The sequence below is a fragment of the Pseudophryne corroboree genome, chromosome 8 (genome assembly GCF_028390025.1).
Source record: "Pseudophryne corroboree isolate aPseCor3 chromosome 8, aPseCor3.hap2, whole genome shotgun sequence".
Lineage (NCBI taxonomy): Eukaryota > Metazoa > Chordata > Amphibia > Anura > Myobatrachidae > Pseudophryne > Pseudophryne corroboree.
In genome coordinates, this window is record NC_086451.1 from 411,414,251 (window position 1) to 411,431,616 (window position 17,366).

A 17,366-nucleotide genomic window follows, 5' to 3' on the forward strand; every position below is an offset into this window, starting at 1 on the left:
GTAATGTGAATAAGGGGCTCTACTGTGAGGAGTAACGTTTATAAGGTAAAGTGATACTACTGTGGGATGTATTATGAATTATGGACACTATCGCATGATAAAATGTGAATAAAGTTGCAGTACTGTGTGGTGTAATTAGAATTGGGGTTACTATTGTGTGACCATGACCCTTGCCAGCAAAAACACCCCACTTTTTGGGCTGTGCGCCATATGTGCGAACTGTTCCTATTTAAAATATAAGGGGTACAAACACCAAAATAAGGACTGCTATGGGTGAGGGGGGATGGTGCTGGGAAAGAGGTGCAAGGTCAGAGGCGGAACCAGCGGTGATGCTAGGGGGCACCAGCCAAAATCTTGCCTAGGGCATCATATTGGTTAGGGCCGGCTCTGTAGGCACCCATTTAGTGGAAGAAAATATAGTATTAAATACAGGGTGACTTGCACTACCAGCTTTATTATATATCTTATTAGTTGCCCATGCGGCCTCCATTATGTCGGCAAAACTGACTGTACACTCAGGGAACGTATGGCGAATCACAAATTGCCCATTCGAAAGGCGATTCAAAGTGGGACTAGCGACCAGCTGGTGGCTCGGCACTTTGCCCAAGCCAGACATAGTATAGCCTGTCTGAAGTATATTATTATTGATCATGAACATGCAAATATGAGAGGTGGGAATAGGTCCCCTTGGTTACTGCAGAAAGAATCCAAATGGATTCATGAGCTGCAAACTCTTTCTCCTAGGGGCCTTAATGAGTCAATGGGGCTTCATTGTTTTTTATGAAGATAGGCTTATTTAGTTATTGTATGCTGTGTCTTGCTTACGCTGAGATAGGCATTATCTATCTATTTATATAAATCTTGAGCTATTGCATTGTATCTGTATCTGTTCCGTTTTTTTAATGTTTTATGTGTTTGTGCACACATTTTGCAACTTTGTATGTATTTATGTTTTTGTATGTTTCAGTTTGTATCTAGTGAGATATCTCCGGTGGGCGGAACGGCATGATGACGTTATTTGTGGGCGTCGGAACGCCGTGACCACACCGGTGCTCACTGCACATGAGGGGGGATAAAAAGGTATGTTTGTTTGTATTGCTTTGCTGACCTGAGGACGAAGTAATAAACTTTGAAACGTTGTCTCTGCTAACCTGCGTTTGTATTTTATCTTGACCGGAGTGCCGCCTACCGTTGTGTGTATATGTGTATATATATATATATATATATATATATTAATTTATTAATTTTCCAACATTGTCACATGCGCATGCAGAGGTTTTATCCCATCTTCTCTTCCAGTACTTATTCATAAAACATGACGGTGACAGATCCGGAACAATGGACATACAGGAGCTGCGCCTAGTACTAGAAGTGGCTGGTGAGAGAGTCTCTGTACTTCCTATGATGTGGTGTATACTCCCTGTAAGTGTAGTGGCCACATACAGTAAGTGCTAGGCTGTTTGCCACAGTAGTCTGTGTGAGCGTTGCGGGTACCGTGTCTGATATACACAGTGTACAGATAACATTATTGTAGACTACCCTATGTTCTGTGTGGACTTGTGTGGTGACAGACCTGATTTTCTTTTGTCAAGGACACAATAAGGGTTCCCATGACTAACTGTAGGTTGATTGTACATAAAGAGGCATGAATAAATATATAAATGTTTTCTTAATTAAAGTATTTATCCTCGTTATCTGCTGTACTTGACTGTAAACCATTGTCCTCGGATAACAAACATTTCTCTGGCTGGGTCCACAGGATTATCCACAGGATAACATTGGGATTTGGTTGAGCGACAGCGGAAATGACACCAACACGGTCACGAGCTTTCTGGCCTCCCAGGATGCATCGGGGCCTCACCATATAGTCCCGCCCACTGACTCAGTCAGATCAGTTTTTTGATCGGTGCGGCAGGAAGCCGCATGGTCACAGGGCTGCTGTAGAATAAAGCAGCCTCAAGCTTTTTATTAGTTTTATAGACTTATTATATTTTTTTGAGCGACTTTTCTTAACAGCGTCTTAAACGCACACTGGAAAAAGTCGCTCCAACAACGCCCCACCGGGTCGCAACAACGCTTACCTTCGCGGTAATAGTGCTGTCTCGACGGGCGTCTGTGTCAGATGTTCTAGCAGGTCCAGCAGACGTAACCAGGCTGTGGCCGGAGCATGGGGGGACGGTAAGTCTATGGATTTCCTCTTACTAGGGGGGTCTGGACACAGCGACACTGATTTGGTGGAGACTACAAACAGTGTATTGATGCGCCAAACATCTCGAGTGCGACAGCGCTACGCTCCAGGGATCATAGGCGCCAGGACTAGGTAGAGGCCACGATCCTTAGAGTTTAAGTCAACAGGGGGATTCAGACGCTCTCCTGGCCGACCCTCCTCCGAGTTCATGACCAGTTTCCGCGCATCTCCCGTCCATGAACTGAATTACCTCACTTCCGGCTCAGACGCTACCACGAGGGTACTTGGTCGCAGCTTAGACGCTGCGGTTGTGTACACTAGAGATCCCGCCAAGACCGAGTCGCAGGCCTTAGCGTCTGCATACACGTGGAAGTCGCTGAGCGTCCGTGTCCGTCAGTGAGCGACTGTGTCCGTTATCAGTTATCAGGAGCGGTAGTGTACATCAGTAGCCTCTGAATCCACTCAGCGTCTTATGAGCGCATTTGCATGGATATGGAAGTGTGGTGAGTCGCCCTGTGTCACGATCCGGGTATCTGGACGCCATTTCTTACCCATCAGATGCCTCCTAAGGCTGGCTCAGAGCTCCAGGACCGGATCCCATCTGTTATCCTAATGTTCACATTCCTGCATCCTCTCCTGTCTCTCTGAGACGCTGTCACAGTAACGCCTTATTACATCTGGCATGGCGTCTCCCGCGGCCTCCGCCGCCGTCCCTGAGCTTCTGCATGCAGAGTGTCAGAGTGGTGATTACGTCAGCCGCGGCCTCCGCTGTGTCCGCGTGGTTGGATGTGCACTTGTCAGCCTGGCGTCTCCTGTCTCCAGTGGCCGGCGCCGCCATTACTGTTTTCATTACCACATGGATTACAAACCAAACTTCCCTCCAAGTGTCTGCATGGGCGCAGCCATCTTGGATTCTGTCAGCTGATCATTTCCTCCAATCTGTTGTCAGTATTTTTAATCTGCATAATTGCCAAGCCAATCCCTTCCTTGCTGCAGGTATAAATACACTGTGCCTGAGCAAGGAAGGCGTCAGTGCTTTGGTTGTCAAACCTAGTTCCTGTTTGTCTCTCTCCTGTGATTGTCTTCCAGGTTCCAGCTCCTGTCTCAAGACTTCCACCATAGAGACCCGCACCAGCATTCCACCTGCGGTGTAGCCTGACTCTCCAATCCATTGTGGATTCATCTGTTTCCAGCTACAACATTACCTGCTTCCAGCTCAGCTTCCAGCAGAGTACAGCTTCCCTTAAAGGGCCGGTGTCCTTTCTACACTTTACCACTCTCCACCGGTATTATTATTTCTCCGCTCTCAAGTTCTACATTTCAGTTCATATTTCATCGCTCCCAAGTTCATTTATTATTTAACTGGTTCCAGCCAGTATCCACTCCGTGCTAACAACAGTCTGGTTCCAGCCAGTATCCACAGCAGCTGTTTTATCTTCAGCAACCCAGCTTTTCCTGGAACACCAGCTGGCACAATCCTGGGTTATCTCCATTGCTACAGTCGGGCCTGGTAAGGACTTTCCATCTAGAAGATCATAAGAACTATCTCACACTACCAGTGCCCTGTGGCTCCTGCCATCCTGTAGTACCCAGGAACTGTATTTATTCTTTGCTGACTTTTACGTTTTCTTTTACTGCTGCTGTGTTGCGGAGTTGTCATAATAAACATCATTGACTTTTATCCAAGTTGTCGTGGTCACGCCTTCGGGCAGTTATTATTCATGTTACTTACATGTCCAGGGGTCTGATACAACCTCCCAGGTTCCGGTACATCTCAGCCCCTACAACTGAGGCTGCCTCCCGTCAGCTCAGGCCCTCAGTTGTGACAGTAAGCACTGACCTAATGAATCCAGCCGGAGACCAGGATCAAGCGGCCAGGCCGATGCAAGAACTGGCAGCCCGACTAGAACATCAGGAGGCTGCACAGGGCCACATCATCCGCTGTCTCCAGGATCTCTCTACTCGGCTGGATGGGATTCAGACAACTCTCCGTGGATCAGGTGCGTCTGGTGCGTCAACCACAGTGACTCCAGCTATAACCCCACCCACCTTACCCATTTCTGCTCCACGTCTTCATCTTCCAACGCCAGCAAAATTTGACGGATCTCCAAGATTCTGCAGGGGATTTCTCAACCAGTGTGAGATTCAGTTTGAGCTACAACCTGGCAATTTTCCCAGTGACCGTACAAAAATTGCCTACATTATTTCTCTTCTCAGTGGCTCAGCCCTTGATTGGGCATCACCGTTATGGGAGAGGTCCGACACCCTGCTATCTTCCTACACTGCCTTCGTGTCAACATTCAGGCGCATCTTCGACGAGCCAGGCCGGGTAACCTCAGCTTCATCCGAGATTCTCCGTTTACGCCAGGGGTCACGTACTGTAGGACAATATCTGATACAGTTCCAGATCCTGGCATCCGAACTGGCATGGAACGACGAGGCCCTGTATGCTGCATTCTGGCATGGCTTATCTGAGCGTATTAAAGATGAGTTAGCTACCAGAGACTTACCTTCTAAGTTAGATGAGCTAATCTCACTCTGCACGAAAGTGGATTTACGTTTCAGAGAGAGAGCAACTGAGCGTGGAAGATCATCTGCTCCAAAATCTTCTGCTCCTCCTCCTCGTCAACTGTCACCATCTAAAGATGAGCCCATGCAACTTGGCCGTTCCCGTTTAACTCCTGCTGAGCGCCGAAGACGTCTCTCCGAGTTTCTCTGTCTCTATTGTGCAGCTCCGTCTCACACCATTAATGCCTGTCCCAAACGTCCGGGAAACTCCAAATCCTAGCTCGCCAAGGAGAGGGCCGGCTAGGAGTAATGATCTCCTCTCCATCTCCTCAAGATTGTAATCTCCCAGTCTCGCTTCAAGTTGCTCAACGTTATCGGAACGTCATTGCCCTCCTTGATTCCGGAGCAGCTGGGAACTTTATTACCGAAGCCTATGTTAAACGGTGGTCCCTACCCACCGAGAGACTTCCTTCGTCCATTTCTTTAACTGCCGTGGATGGCAGCAAAATTTTTGATGCAGTTATTTCTTTAAGGACTCTACCAGTTCGTCTGAGAGTGGGAGTTCTTCATTCCGAACTTATTTCTTTTTTAGTGATTCCAAGAGCCACACATCCTGTGGTCCTGGGCCTTCCATGGCTCCGTCTTCACAATCCTACAATTGATTGGACGACTACGCAAATCCTGGCATGGGGTTCCTCCTGTGCTGAGACATGTTTGTTTAAAGTATTGCCTGTCTGTTCTTCCTCCCCCAGGTCGTCTGATGTTCCACCTCCTCCATATCAAGATTTCACGGATGTGTTCAGTAAAGCTTCTGCTGATATCCTTCCTCCTCATAGAGAATGGGACTGTCCGATTGATCTCGTTCCAGGGAAGGTTCCACCTCGAGGCCGAACTTATCCGTTGTCTCTGCCTGAGACGCATTCTATGGAGGAATATATTAAAGAGAACCTAGCAAAGGGGTTCATTCGACCTTCTTCTTCTCCAGCCGGCGCAGGCTTCTTTTTTGTAAAAAAGAAAGATGGTGGTCTGCGGCCGTGCATCGACTACAGAGGTTTGAACGACATTACCATCAAGAACCGTTATCCTTTACCCCTGATTACTGAGCTCTTTGACAGAGTTAGCGGAGCTACCATCTTTACAAAGCTGGACTTGCGAGGTGCATACAATCTCATCCGGATCCGTGAGGGTGACGAGTGGAAGACCGCCTTTAACACCCGTGACGGACATTATGAGTACCTCGTCATGCCCTTCGGATTGAGCAATGCTCCAGCTGTCTTCCAGCATTTTGTCAATGAGATCTTCAGAGACATTCTATACCGTCATGTCGTGGTCTATCTAGACGATATCCTCATTTTTGCCAACGATTTAGAGGAACATCGTTTTTGGGTTAAAGAGGTTCTGTCCCGTCTCCGTGTCAATCATCTCTATTGCAAATTAGAAAAATGCGTCTTTGAAGTCAAGTCCATTCCGTTTCTAGGGTACATTGTGTCCGGTTCCGGACTAGAGATGGATCCTGAGAAACTACAAACAATCCAAAATTGGCCGGTACCCTTAACCCTCAAAGGGGTCCAGAGGTTCTTAGGGTTCGCCAACTATTACCGAAAGTTTATACGAGACTTTTCCACCATTGTGGCGCCTATTACTGCTTTCACTAAGAAGGGTGCTAACCCGTCCAAGTGGTCTGAAGAAGCCATGCAAGCATTTCATCTTTTAAAACAAAGGTTCATCTCTGCGCCTGTTCTGAAACAGCCTGACATCGACTCTCCTTTCATCTTAGAGGTGGATGCCTCCTCCGTTGGAGTAGGAGCGGTGTTATCTCAGAGGGCTAAAGATGGCCATTTACACCCTTGCAGTTTCTTCTCCCGGAAGTTCTCCCCAGCTGAGCGCAACTATGCCATTGGCGACCAGGAGTTGCTAGCCATCAAGCTCGTTCTAGAAGAGTGGGGGTATCTGTTGGAGGGAGCTTCTCATTCAATCACCATACTTACAGACCACAAGAACCTTTTATACCTGAAGGGCGCACAATGTCTCAACCCTCGTCAGGCCAGATGGACACTTTTCTTTTCCAGGTTCGACTTTAAACTCCAGTTCTGTCCGGGCTCTCAGAATCGCAAGGCCGATGCCCTTTCCCGCTCATGGGAGCAAGAAAATGAGTCAGAGTCTTCAGACAAGCATCCTATTATAAATCCGTTGGCATTCTCCACGGTAGGGATGGACTCTACGCCCCCATCAGGGAAAAGTTTTGTGAAGCCGATGCTAAGGAAGAAGCTCATGCATTGGATTGGGCCCATGCTTCCCGTTTTGCCGGACATACAGGTATCCAAAAAACCCTGGAGTTTATCTCTAGGTCCTATTGGTGGCCAACTCTGAAAAAAGACGTCTTGGAGTTTATTGCATCTTGCCCAAAGTGTGCCCAACATAAAGTATCCCGCCAGTCGCCTGCGGGGCAACTGGTTCCACTATCCGTTCCCCGTCGACCATGGACCCACTTGTCGATGGATTTCATTACAGACTTACCCATGTGCAACAAGTTCAATACCATCTGGGTGGTAGTTGACCGGTTCACCAAGATGGCACACTTCATTCCTCTCACCGGTCTTCCGTCAGCTTCCAAGTTGGCTCAAGTATTCATACAAGAGATCTTCCGACTCCACGGTCTTCCTGAAGAAATTATATCAGATCGAGGAGTTCAATTCACAGCCAAATTCTGGCGAAGTTTATGTCAAGTCCTCCAAGTCAAGCTAAAGTTTTCCACGGCTTACCATCCTCAGACCAATGGTCAAACCGAGAGGGTGAATCAGGACTTGGAGGCCTTCCTCCGCATCTATGTGTCCTCCTCTCAAGATGACTGGGTTCAATTACTTCCCTGGGCCGAGTTCTGTCATAACAACCAGTATCATTCTTCATCTGCTTCAACACCATTCTTCACTAACTTTGGATTCCATCCTAAAGTCCCTGAGTTCCAACCGCTTCCAGCAACTTCTGTTCCCGCAGTGGATATCACCTTGCATCAGTTTGCCAATATCTGGAAGAGCGTACGATCAGCTCTGCTCAAGGCATCGTTCAGGTACAAGAAGTTTGCGGATAAGAAGCGTCGAGCAGTTCCTGCTCTCAAGGTGGGTGATCGGGTATGGTTATCCACGAAGAATTTGAGGTTAAGAGTTCCCAGTATGAAGTTTGCACCTCGCTATATCGGTCCTTTCAAGATTGAACAAGTCATCAATCCTGTTGCTTACAGACTCCAGTTGCCTCCCTTCTTAAAAATACCCAGGACATTCCATGTTTCCCTGTTGAAACCGCTGATCTTGAATCGGTTTCATTCCTCACTTCCTCCAACTCCGAAAGTCCAAACTCAACGAGGCGTTGAGTATGAAGTGGCCAAGATCCTGGACTCACGTCACCGTTACGGTCAACTACAATATCTTATTGACTGGAAGGGTTATGGTCCTGAGGAACGTTCATGGACCAATGCTTCTGATGTCCATGCTCCTGCCTTGGTCCGGAGATTCCATTCCAAGTTTCTTCAAAAGCAAAAGAAGTGTCCTGGGGCCACTCCTAAAGGGGGGGGTGCTGTCACGATCCGGGTATCTGGACGCCATTTCTTACCCATCAGATGCCTCCTAAGGCTGGCTCAGCGCTCCAGGACCGGATCCCATCTGTTATCCTAATGTTCACATTCCTGCATCCTCTCCTGTCTCTCTGAGACGCTGTCACAGTAACGCCTTATTACATCTGGCATGGCATCTCCCGCGGCCTCCGCCGCCGTCCCTGAGCCTCTGCATGCAGAGTGTCAGAGTGGCGATTACGTCAGCCGCGGCCTCCGCTGTGTCCGCGTGGTTGGATGTGCACTTGTCAGCCTGGCGTCTCCTGTCTCCAGTGGCCGGCGCCGCCATTACTGTTTTCATTACCACATGGATTACAAACCAAACTTCCCTCCAAGTGTCTGCATGGGCGCAGCCATCTTGGATTCTGTCAGCTGATCATTTCCTCCAATCTGTTGTCAGTATTTTTAATCTGCATAATTGCCAAGCCAATCCCTTCCTTGCTGCAGGTATAAATACACTGTGCCTGAGCAAGGAAGGCGTCAGTGCTTTGGTTGTCAAACCTAGTTCCTGTTTGTCTCTCTCCTGTGATTGTCTTCCAGGTTCCAGCTCCTGTCTCAAGACTTCCACCATAGAGACCCGCACCAGCATTCCACCTGCGGTGTAGCCTGACTCTCCAATCCATTGTGGATTCATCTGTTTCCAGCTACAACATTACCTGCTTCCAGCTCAGCTTCCAGCAGAGTACAGCTTCCCTTAAAGGGCCGGTGTCCTTTCTACACTTTACCACTCTCCACCGGTATTATTATTTCTCCGCTCTCAAGTTCTACATTTCAGTTCATATTTCATCGCTCCCAAGTTCATTTATTATTTAACTGGTTCCAGCCAGTATCCACTCCGTGCTAACAACAGTCTGGTTCCAGCCAGTATCCACAGCAGCTGTTTTATCTTCAGCAACCCAGCTTTTCCTGGAACACCAGCTGGCACAATCCTGGGTTATCTCCATTGCTACAGTCGGGCCTGGTAAGGACTTTCCATCTAGAAGATCATAAGAACTATCTCACACTACCAGTGCCCTGTGGCTCCTGCCATCCTGTAGTACCCAGGAACTGTATTTATTCTTTGCTGACTTTTACGTTTTCTTTTACTGCTGCTGTGTTGCGGAGTTGTCATAATAAACATCATTGACTTTTATCCAAGTTGTCGTGGTCACGCCTTCGGGCAGTTATTATTCATGTTACTTACATGTCCAGGGGTCTGATACAACCTCCCAGGTTCCGGTACATCTCAGCCCCTACAACTGAGGCTGCCTCCCGTCAGCTCAGGCCCTCAGTTGTGACACCCTGTATCCTGCTCTCCAGAGGAAGGGTATAAGGTACTAAAAATTCTCTCTACTTGTTAGTATGAATTGTTAACTTTTAGTACCTATTGCATATGAGATCTGTATATTACTGGGTTTTCTGCGTGTTATGTTGAAAAAGAACCAGTTAAAAACAGAAGTACAATTTTCCTACTTATTTATAAGTTGTAAAGGGGGTTGTATTCTCATATGACAATGTCTAATGCTTTAACATGTGACTGACTGCTAGTATGTGTGCTGACTTTTCTGTAATGTCAGTCCTGTTCTGACCCTCAAATCAGGTGCACTGTGGTCAGATTGATTTCACTTCTATATACTCATATATAGGTGATTTTCAGTCACAAATTGTGTAGTCATTAACAGATTATTACCATGTCTGTGAGCGGCAAAAGTGACGAGGAGAATTTGTCAAGTACTCCTACATCCCTAACATGCTTATCTTGGGTTAATTGATATGGGCCAATTAGTCACTTATGAGGGCTTGTGTGCAAACTGTTTTGCTTTTCAGCAAAGTAAAAAACAGGAGTTGGTTCAGCCACCAACAGAGCCACCATGGAATGTGTTCGCCAAGGCTCTATCTTCAATAGCGTACAGGTTAGCTCTGGTAGCACCACCTCAAGGGTTAGGTTACACTATTAACCCATACATGCAGCTCCCTTCCTACGGCTTGGTTCCAGTAGCCTCTACAATAGGGGTGGGCAACATGCGGCCCGCGAACCGATTCTGCCTGGCCCACTGTCCCATACCACTGTGCAATGACAAGCGGCCCGGCTGAGCCGCTTGTCATTGCGCTACGAAGCTCCGAGATGCGGCGCCGCTGAGGAAATACCCGGTCTGCTGACCGGGATTTCCTCTGTGACATCAGGCGCTGCGCGCCATAGGGGGCGGAGCCACGGCAGGAGCGTGCAGAGGGCAGCGGGTAGCAGCAGCGGCTCTGCGCAGCGCCGCGGGCAGCGGATCTGGCAGAAGGCGGTGGATAATCTGGGCAACAGATCTGCCACTGTGAAAAAAACACATCAAAGGTAAAGCTCCTATATATTGGTCCGGGGGGGGGGGGGGGGGGAGGGAGGGAGGAGAGGAGGGGGGTAGAGACTGCTGTATAGGTTCAGGGGAAGGGGGGTAGAGACTGCTGTATAGGTTCAGGGGAGGGGGTGAAGGGGGGTAGTGACTGCTATATGGGTTCAGCGGTGGGGGAAGGGGGGTAGAGACTGCTATATGGGTTTAAGGGAGAGGGGAGGTTTGAGACTGCTATGTGGGTTCAGGGAAGCGGCTGGGGGGGTTCACTACGATCTGCCGGCGGCCGGCCTCCTGGCGACCAGCAGGCCGGCGCCGGGAGGCCGGCCGCCGGCTTACCGACAGTGTGGTGAGCGCAAATGAGCCCCTTGTGGGCTCGCTGCGCTCGCCACGCTACGGGCACGGTGGCGAGCTACGCGCACTACACTATTTTATTCTCCCTCCAGGGGGGTCGTGGACCCCCACGAGGGAGAATAAGTGTCGGTATGCCGGCTGTCGGGCTCCCGGCGCCGGTATGCTGGTCGCCGGGAGCCCGACCGCCGGCATACTGAAGACCACCCGTGGGGGGAGCTAGTAACCAGCTGTGAATAGGATTGATAACAGCATTACACAGGATGCTGTTTGTTTGTTTGTTTGTTTGTTTGTTTGTTTTCAGCAGTTTTTTATTTATATTTTTTTTATTACTGGATGTGTTTTTTAGACATTTGTATTTTGCCTGTAAAAAACTACGTATGCGGTGTAATGTATATTGTGGTGTGTGTGTTTTTATAGATATATATATATATATATAATACTATGTTTTAATAGTTTTATATATATATATATATATATATATATATATATAAAACTATGGGCCTAATTCAGACCTGATCGCTAGGGTGTGATGTTTGCAGTGCTACGATCAGGTAGTCGCCACCTACAGGGGGTAATCGCTGTGCAGGGGTGCAATCGCATGTGCAGGAGAGCTGCAGAAACAGAAGTTTGTGCAGTCTCTGCGCAGCCCAGGACTTACTCTTCCAGTGCGATGATCGGGGCCGGAGCTGACGTCAGAAACCCTTCTTCCAAACGCCTGGTCCCTCCTGCATTTTTCCGTGCACTCCTCTAAACCGGTCAGTTGCCACCCACAAACGGCCTCTTCCTGTCAATCACCTTGCGATCACCTGTGCGATCGCTTTGTTCGCACCATCCCATCACTGCCTGACGCTCCCCAGCGCGGCGGACCGACGTTCCTGCGCACTGCAATGCATGCGCAGTTCAGACCCGATCATCCGCTGTGCGAAAATACACAGCAGTGACTGGGTCTGAATTGGGCCCTATAACGGGTCTCATTTTGCAGTAACTGCTGACTAAGGGGCTGATTCAGACCTGATCACTGTGCTGCACATTTTGCTGTCCTGCGTTCGGGTAGTCGCCGCCCCCAGGAGGAGTGTAAATTCACCCGTGCAAGTGTACGATCGGATGTGTACGCAGAGCTGCAAAAATCTACTTTGTGCAGTCTCTGCGCAGCCCAGGACTTACTCCTACAAATATTTGTCATTCATATTAGTCCCCGCCCTTGTGTGTGGCCCTCGAATATTCACTGGAAGTGTTAAGCGGCCCCCCAGCTGAAATAATTGCCCACCCCTGCTCTACAAGCAACCAGGGGACAGGTAAGACTAAGACAGATACGTCTATGTGGCAGACTACACAAGATGATACAACAGATGATGATACAGTATATTCAAATACTCTGTATGATGATCAGTCGCAGAGTTTTAGTTCAGAGGATGTAGCTGAACTTATTAATGTTGTGAAGGCTGTTCTCTCTTTGGAAGAGCCAGCTAAGACAGTGTTTAAAATCTAAAGCACCTGTGTTCAAACAAACAAAGTCAGTGAGAACTGAATTCCCAGCGTCAGATGAGCTGACGGAAATGATGGATGAGTCTTGGGCGACGCCCAGTAAGAAAGAAATATAAGATTCCGAAAAGATGGACTTCTTATTATCCATTTCCAGCTGTGGATTGTTCAAAAAGAGAAGTTCCTTCAAAAGTAGATGCACATGTTCTGCGACTTGTGCATAAATCTGCTTTACCACTGTCATCTACCTCACTAAATGATGTCACAGACAGAAGGGTAGATAGCTTTTTGAAAAATGTATTTTCTCTAGTAGGAGCAGTGGTAAGACCTGCTATGGCTTCGGCCTGGGTAGCAAAGGCAATCGGCGAATGGATAGAGGAACTAGAGAATGATATCTCTTCTCCTATTAGGGAGCAAGAGGATCTTTTTAGCCGTTTAAGACAATCTGCCCAATACTTGGAAGAAGCAGCAATTGATATGGGTACAGTTGCTTCTAAAGCTTCAGCCTTGACAGTAGCCGCTCGCAGAGCAGTTTGGCTACGTACCTGGAAAGCAGATGCGGAATCCAAGAAAGAATTGGAAGCATTGCCTTTCATTGGTAATATATTGTTTGGGAAACCATTATCTGATATCCTAGAATCAGAGGCTGAGTCAAAGAAGGTCAGATTTCCGGCTACTTATAACCCTAAGTCCAAGGGTTCAAAGTTTCGCTCATTTCGTTGGCAAAGCAAAGCGAAAGCCAAAGAGGAGTCTAAGCAACCCCAGTTCAAAACTAGGGGTAGGAAGCAGTGGGCTAGCAAAAAGCCAGCTTCCAAGCCTGAACAGAAACCATCAGCCTGAAGAGACGGGCCTCCGCCTGGAGGATTCCAGGGTTGGGGGCCGACTCCTTCATTTTGCACACATATGGCAACAGTCAACAAGAGATGCTTGGGTGCAGAAGGTGGTATCTCAGGGGTATGGGTTCCCATTCAGGAGGCAGCCTCCTCAAAGATTTTTTTTTTTGCACCAGCCCGTCTCGTATAGAGTCGAAGGCTAATGCCCTGCAAGAAGCAGTCCAAAAGTTACTGCAGTCAGGTGTGATTGTCCCAGTACCTCCATCACAAAGGGGACAGGGGGTTTACTCCAATCTGTTTCTGATCCAGAAGCCAAATGGGTCATATCGACCAATTCTCAATCTAAAAATGTTAAACAAATACATTTGGATCCCGAAGTTCCACATGGAGACGTTACGCTCCATAATGTTGGCCATGGAACCGGGAGATTACATGGTATCTCTGGATGTACGGGATGCTTACCTACGTGTGCCTATAGCACTGTCTCATCAGTGTTACCTCAGGTTTGCCATCCTCCAGGAACATTTTCAGTTCCAAGCTTTGCCCTTCGGGCTAGCAACAGCACCCAGGGTGTTTACCAAGATCATGGTGGTTATGGCAGCTTGTCTGTGCAAACAGGGGATAAGAATATTCCCATATCTCAACGACCTGTTAATCTTAGCACATTCGCAAGATTTACTTCTGAGCCATCTTCAACAGACAATAGTTTGTTTACAGAGACACGGGTGGCTCATAAATTGAGAAAAGTCGTCTCTGAATCCATCACAGCGGATGGTTCATTTGGGGGCCATATTGGATTCAGACCTACAGTGTCACAACTGAGGGCCTGAGCTGACGGGAGGCAGCCTCAGTTGTAGGGGCTGAGATGTACCGGAACCTGGGAGGTTGTATCAGACCCCTGGACATGTAAGTAACATGAATAATAACTGCCCGAAGGCGTGACCACGACAACTTGGATAAAAGTCAATGATGTTTATTATGACAACTCCGCAACACAGCAGCAGTAAAAGAAAACGTAAAAGTCAGCAAATAATAAATACAGTTCCTGGGTACTACAGGATGGCAGGAGCCACAGGGCACTGGTAGTGTGAGATAGTTCTTATGATCTTCTAGATGGAAAGTCCTTACCAGGCCCGACTGTAGCAATGGAGATAACCCAGGATTGTGCCAGCTGGTGTTCCAGGAAAAGCTGGGTTGCTGAAGGTAAAACAGCTGCTGTGGATACTGGCTGGAACCAGACTGTTGTTAGCACGGAGTGGATACTGGCTGGAACCAGTTAAATAATAAATGAACTTGGGAGCGATGAAATATGAACTGAAATGTAGAACTTGAGAGCGGAGAAATAATAATACCGGTGGAGAGTGGTAAAGTGTAGAAAGGACACCGGCCCTTTAAGGGAAGCTGTACTCTGCTGAAAGCTGAGCTGGAAGCAGGTAATGTTGTAGCTGGAAACAGATCAATCCACAATGGATTGGAGAGTCAGGCTACACCGCAGGTGGAATGCTGGTGCGGGTCTCTATGGTGGAAGTCTTGAGACAGGAGCTGGAACCTGGAAGACAATCACAGGAGAGAGACAAACAGGAACTAGGTTTGACAACCAAAGCACTGACGCCTTCCTTGCTCAGGCACAGTGTATTTATACCTGCAGCAAGGAAGGGATTGGCTAGGCAATTATGCAGATTAACAATACTGACAACAGATTGGAGGAAATGATCAGCTGACAGAATCCAAGATGGCTGCGCCCATGCAGACACTTGGAGGGAAGTTTGGTTTGTAATCCATGTGGTAATGAAAACAGTAATGGCGGCGCCGGCCACTGGAGACAGGAGACGCCAGGCTGACAAGTGCACATCCAACCACGCGGACACAGCGGAGGCCACGGCTGACGTAATCGCCACTCTGACACTCTGCATGCAGAAGCTCAGGGACGGCGGCGGAGGCCGCGGGAGACGCCATGCCAGATGTAATATGGCGTTACTGTGACAGCGTCTCAGAGAGACAGGAGAGGATACAGGAATGTACACATCAGGATAACAGATGGGATCCGGTCCTGGAGCGCTGAGCCAGCCTTAGGAGGCATCTGATGGGTAAGAAATGGCGTCCAGATACCCGGATCGTGACAGCACCCCCCCCTTTAGGAGTGGCCCCAGGACACTTCTTTGGCTTTTGAGGAAACTTGGAATGGAATCTCCGGACCAAGGCAGGAGCATGGACATCAGAAGCATTGGTCCACGACCGTTCCTCAGGACCATAACCCTTCCAGTCAATAAGATATTGTAGTTGACCGTAACGGTGACGTGAGTCCAGGATCTTGGCCACTTCATACTCAACGCCTCGTTGAGTTTGGACTTTCGGAGTTGGAGGAAGTGAGGAATGAAACCGATTCAAGATCAGCGGTTTCAACAGGGAAACATGGAATGTCCTGGGTATTTTTAAGAAGGGAGGCAACTGGAGTCTGTAAGCAACAGGATTGATGACTTGTTCAATCTTGAAAGGACCGATATAGCGAGGTGCAAACTTCATACTGGGAACTCTTAACCTCAAATTCTTCGTGGATAACCATACCCGATCACCCACCTTGAGAGCAGGAACTGCTCGACGCTTCTTATCCGCAAACTTCTTGTACCTGAACGATGCCTTGAGCAGAGCTGATCGTACGCTCTTCCAGATATTGGCAAACTGATGCAAGGTGATATCCACTGCGGGAACAGAAGTTGCTGGAAGCGGTTGGAACTCAGGGACTTTAGGGTGGAATCCAAAGTTAGTGAAGAATGGTGTTGAAGCAGATGAAGAATGATACTGGTTGTTATGACAGAACTCGGCCCAGGGAAGTAATTGAACCCAGTCATCTTGAGAGGAGGACACATAGATGCGGAGGAAGGCCTCCAAGTCCTGATTCACCCTCTCGGTTTGACCATTGGTCTGAGGATGGTAAGCCGTGGAAAACTTTAGCTTGACTTGGAGGACTTGACATAAACTTCGCCAGAATTTGGCTGTGAATTGAACTCCTCGATCTGAGATAATTTCTTCAGGAAGACCGTGGAGTCGGAAGATCTCTTGTATGAATACTTGAGCCAACTTGGAAGCTGACGGAAGACCGGTGAGAGGAATGAAGTGTGCCATCTTGGTGAACCGGTCAACTACCACCCAGATGGTATTGAACTTGTTGCACATGGGTAAGTCTGTAATGAAATCCATCGACAAGTGGGTCCATGGTCGACGGGGAACGGATAGTGGAACCAGTTGCCCCGCAGGCGACTGGCGGGATACTTTATGTTGGGCACACTTTGGGCAAGATGCAATAAACTCCAAGACGTCTTTTTTCAGAGTTGGCCACCAATAGGACCTAGAGATAAACTCCAGGGTTTTTTGGATACCTGTATGTCCGGCAAAACGGGAAGCATGGGCCCAATGCATGAGCTTCTTCCTTAGCATCGGCTTCACAAAACTTTTCCCTGATGGGGGCGTAGAGTCCATCCCTACCGTGGAGAATGCCAACGGATTTATAATAGGATGCTTGTCTGAAGACTCTGACTCATTTTCTTGCTCCCATGAGCGGGAAAGGGCATCGGCCTTGCGATTCTGAGAGCCCGGACAGAACTGGAGTTTAAAGTCGAACCTGGAAAATAAAAGTGCCCATCTGGCCTGACGAGGGTTGAGACATTGTGCGCCCTTCAGGTATAAAAGGTTCTTGTGGTCTGTAAGTATGGTGATTAAATGAGAAGCTCCCTCCAACAGATACCTCCACTCTTCTAGAGCGAGCTTGATGGCTAGCAACTCCTGGTCGCCAATGGCATAGTTGCGCTCAGCTGGGGAGAACTTCCGGGAGAAGAAACTGCAAGGATGTAAATGGCCATCTTTAGCCCTCTGAGATAACACCGCTCCTACTCCAACGGAGGAGGCATCCACCTCTAGGATGAAAGGAGAGTCGATGTCAGGCTGTTTCAGGACAGGCGCAGAGATGAACCTCTGTTTTAAAAGATGAAAAGCTTGCATGGCTTCTTCAGACCACTTGGACGGGTTAGCACCCTTCTTGGTGAAAGCAGTAATAGGCGCCACAATGGTGGAAAAGTCTCGTATAAACT

The 17,366-nt window shown here is 48.3% G+C and overlaps 1 protein-coding gene across 1 annotated transcript in view; it reads left to right on the top strand.

Annotated features, from left to right (window-relative positions):
- The window catches only part of LOC134949352 (calpain-2 catalytic subunit-like), a 266,498-nt gene that overhangs the window by 96,425 nt on the left and 152,707 nt on the right, over positions 1-17,366 (top strand). The window contains exon 18 of the mRNA XM_063937866.1: positions 1,300-1,378. Coding sequence (XP_063793936.1) covers positions 1,300-1,378 — 79 coding nt within the window. The remainder of the gene's footprint in view (positions 1-1,299; positions 1,379-17,366) is intronic.